Here is a 12500-nt window from a genome sequence, read left to right on the forward strand (position 1 = left end):
CGTGAGTGTGCTGCGCTGAGTGCGAGAACCACAGTACGGTTCTATCTACGCGTTATCACTATCCCGGTATTCACAAGGCTTTGAAACTTCTACGTGGCTGAACGTGTTCCGTCCTTAAATGAACAGCTTGAGCTGTTGCTATAGAAACGATAACGTACTAGAATGAGTGCATTAATATAAACTTGCACTACTGTCAGAGCTGCTGTTATAGAGAATTAATCAACACCTGATGGTTACTGATGGAAGCGAGTGTGTAGCTGTGTTGCAGGCTGTAGTAGGTGTGTGTGTGTGTGTGTGTGTGTGTTCAGTAGTTTATTGTGGGGTTTCAGCGTGATCAGTCAGTGTAGTGATGAACGCACGAGAGATTTTAGTTCGTTTACGTGGTGTAATTTTCCTCTCCTCAGATCAATTTCTGTTTAAAGCGGCGTTTCTGTTTAAAGCGGCCGTGCCTGATCGATTTTAACAAGGTTCCTAATCAGAACTCACCTACACGCATCGCTGGAGCTCGTGCTCCTCCTCTCTGACGTGATCAGTGTGTGATGTGAAATGTTGGTCTGTGGGGACTTTGTCTCAGTGGCAGATACACAGGCTGTGTGTGCTTTTTTTTTTTTTTTTTTAATTAATATTTACTTAATATTGTTGTACGTCTGGTAGATTAACAGCTCCGTCCACTAGAGGGCAGATCAGAGCCGGGAAACAGATCAGAGCCAGGTTTTAACGTCGACCTGTAAAATAAAATGGTGGCATTTTTTTTTTCACAATGCGACAAGTTGCTTGTGTTGCTTGTGGGCGTGTCACTTGTGGGCGTGTCACTTGTGGGCGTGTCGCTTGTGGGCGTGTCATTTGTGGGCGTCTTGTTTGTGGGCGTGTCACTTGTGGGAATGTCGCGTGTGTGTGTGTCATTTGTAGGTGTTTTGTTTGTGGGCATGTCATTTGTGGGCGTGTCTTTTGTGGGCGTGTCTTTTGTGGGCGTGTCGCTTGTGGGCGTGTCGTTTGTGGGCGTGTCGCTTGTGGGCGTGTCACTTGTGGGCGTGGGCATGTCGCTTGTGCGCGTGTTGTTAGTGGGCGTGTCGCTTGTGGGCGTGTCGTTTGTGGGCATGTCGCTTGTGGGCGTGGGCATGTCGCTTGTGGGCGTGTTGTTTGTGGGCGTGTTGTTAGTGGGCGTGTCGCTTGTGTGCGTGTTGTTTGTGGGCGTGTCGCTTGTGGGCGTGGGCATGTCGCTTGTGCGCGTGTTGTTAGTGGGCGTGTCGCTTGTGGGCGTGTCGTTTGTGGGCATGTCGCTTGTGGGCGTGTCACTTGTGGGCGTGGGCATGTCGCTTGTGCGCGTGTTGTTTGTGGGCGTGTTGTTAGTGGGCGTGTCGGCTTGTGGGCGTGTCGTTTGTGGGCGTGTCGCTTGTGGGCGTGTCACTTGTGGGCGTGGGCATGTCGCTTGTGCGCGTGTTGTTTGTGGGCGTGTTGTTAGTGGGCGTGTCGGCTTGTGGGCGTGTCGTTTGTGGGCGTGTCGCTTGTGGGCGTGTCACTTGTGGGCGTGGGCATGTCGCTTGTGGGCGTGTTGTTTGTGGGCGTGTTGTTAGTGGGCGTGTCGCTTGTGGGCGTGTTGTTTGTGGGCGTGTCACTTGTGGGCGTGGGCATGTCGCTTGTGGGCGTGTTGTTTGTGGGCGTGTCGCTTGTGGGTGTGTCGCGTCCATCCAGCGCTGATGAAAAAGTTCTGATGAAAAAGGGCCAAAAAGAATAGCTTACAGCACATTCATTTAGTGCCTTTAAATGTATTCAAATGTATTCTAATATTTTATAAAGTGAAAAACGGCCGTCTGATGTACGTTAAGTATCACGCTTCGTCTGAGCAATTAGCAGCGCAAGCTAGCTCTATTAGCTACGTACACTCTCCTTTTCTTTTACTTTTTTTGCCTTTATCTTTTTTCCTTTCATCTTTCCTTTGGTATCTTTTTTATTTCGCTCTTTATTTCTCTTGTATCTCACGTCTTCTGCAACTGCAACTGGTAACTTTAACAACTTTCACAAAATATCGTAAGGATTCTTGAAAAAATGTGAATTAATTCGGATCAAAAGTCGTCCTTGTCAGATTCGCACAGGTAATTATAACTTAAATGTTGAAATAAAATAAGTTAAAAATACAAAATATAGCGAGGGGAAAGAAAGAAATAAGGTAATTTTGGTGAGTTTCTTGACGTTATGTGGAACTCGGCCATTTTCAGAGCCTGAGTGTGACATCACAAACAAAATGGCCGACGCAAATGTCCGATATTTAACTCACTGTTGTGACTGGAGTAAGCGTTCTGATTAATGCATGGTCAGATGGTCAGGGTTAAATTAGCTCCCCTGTCAAACACACACACACACACACACACACACACAGACGTTCAGTAATTTCCCCTGTGTGTTGTGAAGTCACGAGAGGTGTGTGAGGCCCGTTTCAGAGTCTCAGCAGTAAAATGTGGAAGCGGCTCCTGAGTGTGAGCCGGATTTCTGTCTTCACAGCAGCTTTCACACACACACACACACACACACACACACACACACACACACTTATATACTGCACTTGACATCAGCTCAGGTCATACGCAGACGTCAGGGTGAGTGTGTGTGTCTCGCTTGTTCCTATCTCACTATCTACCTCATTATTATTTTGATATATTACATGTGTATTAATGTCTCTAACTGAAATAGTGACAGATGTAAAATACTGAGGATTTACTAACCAGTAAATTTTAGTGTGTGTGTGTGTGTGTGCGTGTAAATGTCTGTGTATGTGTTAAATGTGTAGATTTGTGTTATTGTATGAATTTGTCTAGTGAAGAAGTTTACACACGCTGCAGGATTAACGGTAAGAGCACCGGTCATCATCATGTGATCAGGAAGTAGAGACTCAGACAGGAAGTGATGCGCGAGGCTGATTTACTCAGGAGTCATAAAGTTAGATAGCACAGATTCATAAATAGATGTGATTCAGTTTGTCAGTTAATAGGAGAAAGAAAGACAAGAGACTGGAAAGAGAGAAAGATTATATGAGGGAAGAAAACTAAGAAATGTTTATAGAAAAAAAAGAAGGACGTAAAAAAAATTGAAATGAAAATTGAAAGAAAGAGTGAGGAATGATGTCAAGAAAGAAAGAAAGAAAGAAGAAAATAGCAAGAAAGAAAATGAAGATGTTTAGGAAAAAGAAAAGCAAAAATGAAAGAAAGAGTCAGTGAGAAATAAAAAGGACGGAGTGAAAAAGAATAAGACAAGAAAAAAAAGAACGAGAAAGTGGAGAAAGAAAAAGAGAAAATGGAAAGAATAGAAAAGAGAAAGAAAGAAACAAAAAAATGTTTAAAACATTAAAAAGAAAGTTAAAAAAATGTGTAAGAAAAAAGAAAGATGTGTGAGCAAGAGAGAAAAGGAAGCAAGAAGGAAAGATAGTGAAGAAAAAGAAAGAAAGAAGAAAGAAATAAAGAAGTACAGTTCTCTGTAATCTATAGTAACCTCTCTACTTCTGTAGTGTGTATGTGTGTGTGCGTGTGTGCGTGTGTGTGTGCGTGTGTGTGTACGTGTGTGTGTGTGTGTGTGTCAGATGAACGTCTTTTCGCTTCTGCTTTGGTGTGACTCACTGCAGCAGTTAGTCATCTCTGAATCCTCAAAAAGTAAAAACAGTGTGTACGTCACAGAAACAGAAACAGCTTCACTCTCTCGACCTTCATCACTTCCGACTCCAATATTTTACAGCTGAGTGAATAAAAAGTGTCGTAACCTCAAGAAGTGCCAAAAAATGTGATATGTCAAAAAGTGTCAAAGTGTCATAAAAGTGTTGTAAAGTGTAAGAGTGTGTCATAAAATGTCAAAAAGTGTCAAAGTGTCAGAAAGTGTTATAGTGTCATAAATGTGTCAGTGTCGTAATGTCTTGTAAAGTGTCAGAAAGCGACATAAAATGTGTCAAAAAGCGACGTAAAGTGTCAAAAAGTGACGTAAAGGGTCAAAAAGTGACGTAAAGTGTCAAAAAGTGACGTAAAGGGTCAAAAAGTGACGTAAAGGGTCAAAAACTGTGAGGAGATGTCAGTGTCGTAAAGCGTCGTAAAGTGTCAAAAGTGTCACAAAATGTCAAAAAGTACAGAAAGTGTTATAGTGGCATAAAATTGTCAGCGTCTTAATGTGTTGTAAAGTCTCAAAAAGTGACGTAAAGTGTCATAAAGTCTCAAAAAGTGTGAAGAGATGTCAGTGTCGTAAAGTTTTGTAAAGTGTCAAAAGGTGTCATATGCTGCACCTCAATTCGCCTGCTTACACTACGAACTAGAAGTGTGCTCTCTGTTAGTGAAGAAAAAGTCCATACTTTTGAGTGTGTAGAAAAAGAGTGTGCGAGTACTGCGGCGTACTGACTAACACGTCATGTAACAGAAGAGAACGTTGTTGCCTGGTTACGCACATCGTCACTGTAAACAAACTCCTTTTTTTTAACGTGACAATAAAAACTTTGGTTAGTGCTTAACATTTAAGTTAAATTTAGATGCTGAAGAAGCATCACCTAAGTTTCACTCGTCCGCCATGTTTGCAGGTTGAACTCGGCGAAGCGAACCGTCACAAAACTCCTCCTCTCTCACGCAAGGAGCTGTTTCATAGCGTCCAAAAAGTGTCAGAGAGTGTCAGAGAGTGTCATAAAGTGGCGTAAAGTGTCATAACGTGTCAGGAAGTGTCGTAAAGTGTCAAAGTTTCAAAGTGTCAGAAAGTGTCATAAAGTGTCGTAAAGTGTCAGGAAGTGTCGTAAAGTGTCATAACGTGTCAGGAAGTGTCGTAAAAAAGTGTCATAAAGTGTCGTAAAGTGTCAGGAAGTGTCGTAAAGTGTCATAAAGTGTTGTAAAGTGTCATAACGTGTCAGGAAGTGTCGTAAAGTGTCAAAGTTTCAAAGAGTCAGGAAGTGTCGTAAAGTGTCATAAAGTGTCGTAAAGTGTCAGGAAGTGTCGTAAAGTGTTGTAAAGTGCCATAAAGTGTCGTAAAGTGTCAGGAAGTGTCGTAAAGTGTCATAACGTGTCAGGAAGTGTCGTAAAAAAGTGTCATAAAGTGTCGTAAAGTGTCAGGAAGTGTCGTAAAGTGTCATAAAGTGTTGTAAAGTGTCATAACGTGTCAGGAAGTGTCGTAAAGTGTCAAAGTTTCAAAGAGTCAGGAAGTGTCGTAAAGTGTCATAAAGTGTCGTAAAGTGTCAGGAAGTGTCGTAAAGTGTTGTAAAGTGTCATAAAGTGTCGTAAAGTGTCAGAAAGTGTCATAAAGTGTCGTAAAGTGTCATAACGTGTCAGGAAGTGTCGTAAAGTGTCAAAGTTTCAAAGTGTCGTAAAGTGTCAGAAAGTGTCATAAAGTGTCATAAGGTATCAAAGTGTAATAAAGTGGCGTAAAGTGTCATAACGTGTCAGGAAGTGTCGTAAAGTGTCATAAAGTGTCGTAAAGTGTCAGGAAGTGTGGTAAAATGTCAGGAAGTGTTGTAAAGTGTCAAAGTTTCAAAGTGTCAGGACGTGTCATAAAGTGTCAGGAAGTGTCGTAAAGTGTCGTAAAGTGTCAGGAAGTGTCATAACGTGTCAGGAAGTGTCGTAAAGTGTCAAAGTTTCAAAGTGTCAGAAAGTGTCAGAGAGTGTCATAAAGTGTCGTAAGGTATCAAAGTGTCATAAAGTGTCAGTGTTGTAAAGTGTCAAAGTATCAAAGTGTCAGAAAATGTCGAAGTGTCAGAAAGTGTTATATTGTCATATAATTGTCAGTGTCGTAATGTGTTGTAAAGTCTCAAAAAGTGTCATAGTGTCGTAAACGGATTTGAAATAATTTTTTTTTTTCAGTTTTAGGATAAATGAAGTGCTGTTGCTAATGCTAAGATCATGAGCTTTTGTGAGGTGTGTGTGACAAGCAGAAGATTCGGAGTAACACTCTGAATTAGATCAGGCTTTTTCCGAGCTGATTGGCTATTATCATGATAGGGGCGGGGCTTGTGTATTTGTATTTGCTGATTATCCAAAGTGACATGAGATACAGGATACAACTGAGCAGTTGAGGAAGGGTTTTGCGTGGACTTTTCGATCAGTAGCCCAGAGTCCTGATGTATAACAGCAGCCATAAAAACAGTTTTGGCTCTTCATAAAGAAAAATAATCATTTGCAAATTTTTATTCTCGACTCAACAACCTCCGAAGAATGAGAAAGGATGCTGTTATGTGACAGGAAGCGGATGCAGAGACTCGACCAGGGTGTGGAACGTTCTGGATTTGGATTAAAGCTGAGGTTTTTTATTTTTGATGAACACCTCCTCGTATCTGACGTGAGTTTGTGTCTCCGCGTGTCAGGCATGCCGTGATTTCCTGGAGCTGGCCGAGAGCCACAGCCGCAGATGGCAGCGAGTCCTGCAGCATGAGCGAGAGCAGCGTACTCACCTGGAGGAGACGATAGAACAACTGGCCAAGCAGCACAACAGCCTGGAGAGAGCGTGGAGAGAGGCGCCGACACACACCTCTAACACACCTGACACCACCTCCACACACACCGGTCAGCATTAAACACTCTGTCCTCAGTCTGACGTGCATAAATATTCACCCCCACCTGAACCTTTCCACGTTGCGTAGTGTTGCTGTGAAGCACGGTGGTGGTAGCATCATGTTCAGCGTTACTCCTCCCTCCTTACCCGGTCACTGGCTTTTTGTGGACTCATGGTTGCGTCATATTCTTTTCTTAGTTATGTTCTCTGAAAAAATCTGGGTTCTTCCTGGAGCAGGTGTATTTATATTTTCAGGTCGACGCCATTTAACTAATTATGTGACTTCTGATGAAAACATGGTTGCGCCAGATCTAATTCTTCTTGTTTTTTTGCAACCTGTATTGATTTTTTCCCCAGACTTCAATATTAACGGACATTTTGTGTAGATTCACGACATAAAATCCCAATTAAGTCCATTTCAGTTCCAGATCATAACACTACAAAATGAGGAAACGTTAAAGGAGGGTGTGTGAATACTTACGCAATGCAATGTAGTTATTTTACATTTAATGTTTTAGACACTAGGAACTAAAGGTACCGCATGGTGATGTGTGTGTGTGTGTGTGTGTGTTTCCTGCAGGAGTGAGTGAGAGGTCCCGCAAAGAGGAAGCGAGTGATGAAGATGAAGATACGGAATATTTTGACGCCATGGAGGATTCGCCCGCTTTCATCACAGTGACGGCTACAGACGTCTCTCAGCACAGGTCTCAGTCTCTACAATCCTTAACTGTTGCTCTGCACAATGTATTAATTTAAATTAAATATATTATGCATAATTAAAACAAATAGCTTAAATAATTATTTAGTTTAATGTAATTCAGTAAAATAAAAGGCGAGGACAGATCGTCAGCGTGATTGCCAAGACAGACCTGTAGATCCATGGCGATTAAAGTGCCTCGATATAAATAATAAATTAAAATAAATAAACAGAATAAATTAATTATAGAAATAAGTAATAAATATTAAGCAAATGTAATATTTAATATTTACATTTTTTATTTAAATTGAAAATAATATAATAGATAATTACATAAATTAAAAATTCATACATTTTAAATAAAATAATATTTTCCATGTACTTGTATAATATGTGTGTGTGTGTGTGTGTGTGGTTGTGTGTGTGTGTGTGTGGTTGTGTGTGTGTGTGCGTGTGTGCGTGTGTGTGTGGGACAGGCGTTCTCAGAGTAATCTAAGTGGTGCCAGTGGTGGGCAGCCCAGTGACTGGAACCTGGAGCAACATGTGAGTGTTTATGAGAAATATATTAATTTTAAGAGAACGTTTACGACAGTTAAAGATTTATTGTAACTTAAAACAGCGATAACTGAAAGCTTACTGAATTTACAGCATTTCTCTGTCCTTCCATCTCCCTGTGTGTGTGTGTGCGTGTGTGCGTGTGTGTGCGTGTGTGTCTCTGTGTGTGTGTGTGTGTGTGTCTCAGTCGTCTCCGAGCTGTAATGATTTATCAGGGAGGGAGGTGCAGACACGCAGGAAGAGGCGGAGCCGAATCCCAGACAAGCCCAACTATTCGCTTAACCTGTGGAGCATCATGAAGAACTGCATCGGCAAAGAGCTCTCCAAGATCCCCATGCCTGTGAGCCACCATACTGCCTCTACACTGCCTCTACACTGCCTCTACACTGCCTCCAACACTGCCTCCAACACTGCCACCATACTGCTTCTACACTGCCTCAGCACTGCCGCTACACTGACTCCAACACTGCCACCATACTGCCTCTACACTGCCTCCACACTGCCACCATACTGCCTCAGCACTGCCTCAGCACTGCCTCTACACTGCCGCTACACTGACTCCAACACTGCCACCATACTGCCTCTACACTGCCTCCACACTGCCTCAGCACTGCCTCTACACTGCCGCTACACTGACTCCAACACTGCCACCATACTGCCTCAGCACTGCCTCAGCACTGCCTCTACACTGCCGCTACACTGCCTCCACACTGCCACCATACTGCCTCCACACTGCCACCATACTGCCTCCACACTGCCACCATACTGCGTCCAACACTGCCTCTACACTGCCTCCACACTGCCTCCACACTGCCTCTACACTGCCTCCAACACTGCCTCCACACTGTCTCTACACTGCTTCCAACACTGCCTCCAACACTGCCACCATACTGCCTCCACACTGCCAACATACTGCCACCAACACTGCCTCCAACACTGCCAACATACTGCTTCTACACTGCCTCAGCACTGCCGCTACACTGACTCCAACACTGCCACCATACTGCCTCTACACTGCCTCCACACTGCCACCATACTGCCTCAGCACTGCCTCAGCACTGCCTCTACACTGCCGCTACACTGACTCCAACACTGCCACCATACTGCCTCTACACTGCCTCAGCACTGCCTCAGCACTGCCTCTACACTGCCGCTACACTGACTCCAACACTGCCACCATACTGCCTCTACACTGCCTCAGCACTGCCTCAGCACTGCCTCAGCACTGCCTCTACACTGCCGCTACACTGACTCCAACACTGCCACCATACTGCCTCAGCACTGCCTCAGCACTGCCTCTACACTGCCGCTACACTGCCTCCACACTGCCACCATACTGCCTCCACACTGCCACCATACTGCCTCCACACTGCCACCATACTGCGTCCAACACTGCCTCCACACTGCCTCCACACTGCCTCCACACTGCCTCTACACTGCCTCCAACACTGCCTCCACACTGTCTCTACACTGCTTCCAACACTGCCTCCAACACTGCCACCATACTGCCTCCACACTGCCACCAACACTGCCTCCAACACTGCCAACATACTGCTTCTACACTGCCTCAGCACTGCCTCAGCACTGCCTCTACACTGCCGCTACACTGACTCCAACACTGCCACCATACTGCCTCAGCACTGCCTCAGCACTGCCTCTACACTGCCGCTACACTGCCTCCACACTGCCACCATACTGCCTCCACACTGCCACCATACTGCGTCCAACACTGCCTTTACACTGCCTCCACACTGCCTCCACACTGCCTCTACACTGCCTCCAACACTGCCTCCACACTGTCTCTACACTGCTTCCAACACTGCCTCCAACACTGCCACCATACTGCCTCCACACTGCCAACATACTGCCTCCGACACTGCCTCCACACTGCCAACATACTGCCACCAACACTGCCTCCAACACTGCCAACATACTGCCTCTACACTGCCTCTACACTGCCTCCAACACTGCCGACATACTGTCTCTACACTGCCTCTACACTGCCTCCAAACTGCCACCATACTCCCTGCACACTCCCTGCATCACCTCTACACTTCCATCATACTGCCTCTTCACTGTTTTGCTGCTATATTGCCAGCGTACTACTTTGTACACTGCCTTCATACTGCCTCAACACTGCCTCTACACTGCCTCCAACACTGCCTCTACACTGCCTCCAACGTACTGCCTCTATACTGCCTAAACACTGCCTCAACACTGCCTCCAACACTGCCACCATACTGCCTCTACACTGCCTCCAACACTGCCTCTACACTGCCTCCAACACTGCCTCCAACACTGCTTCCAACACTGCCAACATACTGTCTCTACACTGCCTCCACACTGCCACCATACTGCCTCCACACTGCCACCATACTGCGTCCAACACTGCCTCTACACTGCCTCCACACTGCCTCCACACTGCCTCTACACTGCCTCCAAACTGCCACCATACTCCCTGCATCACCTCTACACTTCCATCACACTGCCTCTTCAGTGTTTTGCTGCTATATTGCCAGCGTACTACTTTGTACACTGCCTTCATACTGCCTCTACAGTGCCACCATACTGCCACAATATGCCTCTATACTGCCTCTACACTGCCTTCATACTGCCTCCGCCCTGCCTCTATACCTCCCCCACACGGCTGTAAAACTGCCTCCATACTGCTACAATACAACTTTCATACTTTCATACTACAGCCATAATGTCTCCACACATGACAGTGTTTCTAACAGATCTGTTCTTTCTCCACCCCTTTTCCCCACCTTCTTCCCTTCTCCAGGTGAACTTTAACGAGCCCCTGTCCATGCTGCAGCGGCTGACGGAGGATCTGGAGTACAGCGAGCTGTTGGATAAAGCAGCTCGTTGTGAGAATTCCCTCGAGCAGATGTGCTTGGTGGCCGCCTTCTCCGTCTCGTCCTATTCCACCACCGTCCACCGCACGGCTAAACCCTTCAACCCCCTTCTGGGTGAAACGTACGAGCTCGACCGGCTCGACGACTACGGCTACCGCTCCCTCTGCGAGCAGGTTACACTCCTCACACACACACACGCACACACACTCTCTCTCGGTTAGAAAATGCACTGAAGACTGACAAACACTGCCCTCTAGTGGTGCAACTATAGAACATCTTATAATTCTCTGTCCACGTCTCTCAGGTTAGTCATCATCCTCCGGCTGCGGCGCATCACGTCATCTCACAGCGAGGCTGGACTCTGCGACAGGAAATCACCATTGCTAGCAAGTTCCGTGGCAAATACCTGTCCATCATGCCCCTGGGTGAGAGACTCCGCCCACTTTAACAAACACAGCTTGTGTGGGATTTAACTCTTGGCAGTCTAAAGGTTTTATGCGTGTGTGTGTGTGTATATATATATATATATATATATATATATATATATATATATATATATATATATATATATATATTTATACAGTTCTGGGCAAAAGTCTTAAGCACATGTGGTAGAAATGCTGTAGAGTAAAGACGCCTTCAAAAATAATGAAACTAAATGTTTCTACATAAAAAAAAAAACTATAAAGAGCAGTAAACAGTAATAAATGAAACAAAGTCAGTATTTAATGTGACGATCCTTCACTTTAAATAAATAAAGCAGTATCTGAAGTGCAGTGTGTGCAGTTTTATAAGGAAATGAGCTGGAAGTGTTACTGAGCATCTTGCAGAAGCAGCCACAGTTCTTCTGGAGACTTTGACTGTCGACTCGCTTCTTATTTCTGCAGCGAAACCCAGCAGCCTTCATTATGTTTTTATCTGAAAAGTGTCTCTTATGGAATCTGCTGCTTTCTTTACTGACATACAGACATTTTTCTGTAACATTTCATTTTGTGCTGGAAAACTAATGTTTGGAATCTAAAATGTTTTCGTACTGAATCAATAATGTAGAAGTCAGAAAATAAACATCTATAACAAAACAGGGTGCCAAGACTTTTACATATATATATATATATATATATATATATAGATATAGATATATATATATATATATATATATATAGATATAGATATAGATATATATATAATATAAATGGACAAAAAGATTTCACAATGCTAAAAAAAAATGTAGCTTCATCACATTATTCCTCAGCGTATAGTTTGGTGTCACTCCACATCAGCATCTGACTCAGGTAGGGGGCGTGGCCTAAAATTTGAAGGTGGGATTTATATCCCACAAGCTTTTTCTGCTTTTCTTTGTTTTCTGAGCCAAACTGTGTTTTGATTAAAGTGCTAACGCTAAACTAGAAGCTTTAAGTTTCTCGTATTTTTGTCGTGCGCCAGTGCAAATCTAAAGAAGCAAACTGCTTGTTCTTCAACACATCTTGGTTCTTTAGGTGCCATCCACCTGCAGTTCCATGCCAGCGGGAACCACTACGTGTGGCGTAAGGTGACCTCCACCGTGCACAACATTATCGTGGGCAAACTGTGGATTGATCAGGTCTGCGCTCTCACCGCTCCACTAATCAGATCTAATCAATCTAATCAGATTCACATTCCATTTAATAGTGTTAATTATTACTGAACATCTCCTACACCAACGTCCATTTTAATATTTGCCCTTTAACCTCCATCTTGTTCTCAGTCGGGGGACATCGACATTGTGAACCACAGAACCAAAGAGACGTGTCAGCTTAAGTTCTCTCCATACAGCTACTTTTCAAGGGAAGTTCCACGCAAGGTAAGTTTCCAGTTCCACACATTCTCCTGCTGAACATTCTCCACTAAACACC

The 12500-nt window shown here is 44.3% G+C and overlaps 1 protein-coding gene across 5 annotated transcripts in view; it reads left to right on the forward strand.

The window, feature by feature from the left end:
- Nucleotides 1-12500, forward strand: part of osbp2b (oxysterol binding protein 2b) — a 59035-nt gene that overhangs the window by 33856 nt on the left and 12679 nt on the right. For all 5 annotated transcript variants that reach the window (XM_053228946.1, XM_053228947.1, XM_053228950.1 and 2 more), the window contains 9 exons: nucleotide 1; nucleotides 6311-6509; nucleotides 7079-7202; nucleotides 7672-7738; nucleotides 7938-8090; nucleotides 10536-10781; nucleotides 10913-11033; nucleotides 12105-12208; nucleotides 12353-12448. The exon at nucleotide 1 is cut by the window's left edge and continues 250 nt beyond it. In XM_053228946.1, the coding sequence (XP_053084921.1) occupies nucleotide 1; nucleotides 6311-6509; nucleotides 7079-7202; nucleotides 7672-7738; nucleotides 7938-8090; nucleotides 10536-10781; nucleotides 10913-11033; nucleotides 12105-12208; nucleotides 12353-12448 (1111 nt within the window). The remainder of the gene's footprint in view (nucleotides 2-6310; nucleotides 6510-7078; nucleotides 7203-7671; nucleotides 7739-7937; nucleotides 8091-10535; nucleotides 10782-10912; nucleotides 11034-12104; nucleotides 12209-12352; nucleotides 12449-12500) is intronic.

The sequence above is a fragment of the Pangasianodon hypophthalmus genome, chromosome 24 (assembly GCF_027358585.1).
Source record: "Pangasianodon hypophthalmus isolate fPanHyp1 chromosome 24, fPanHyp1.pri, whole genome shotgun sequence".
Taxonomy (NCBI): domain Eukaryota; kingdom Metazoa; phylum Chordata; class Actinopteri; order Siluriformes; family Pangasiidae; genus Pangasianodon; species Pangasianodon hypophthalmus.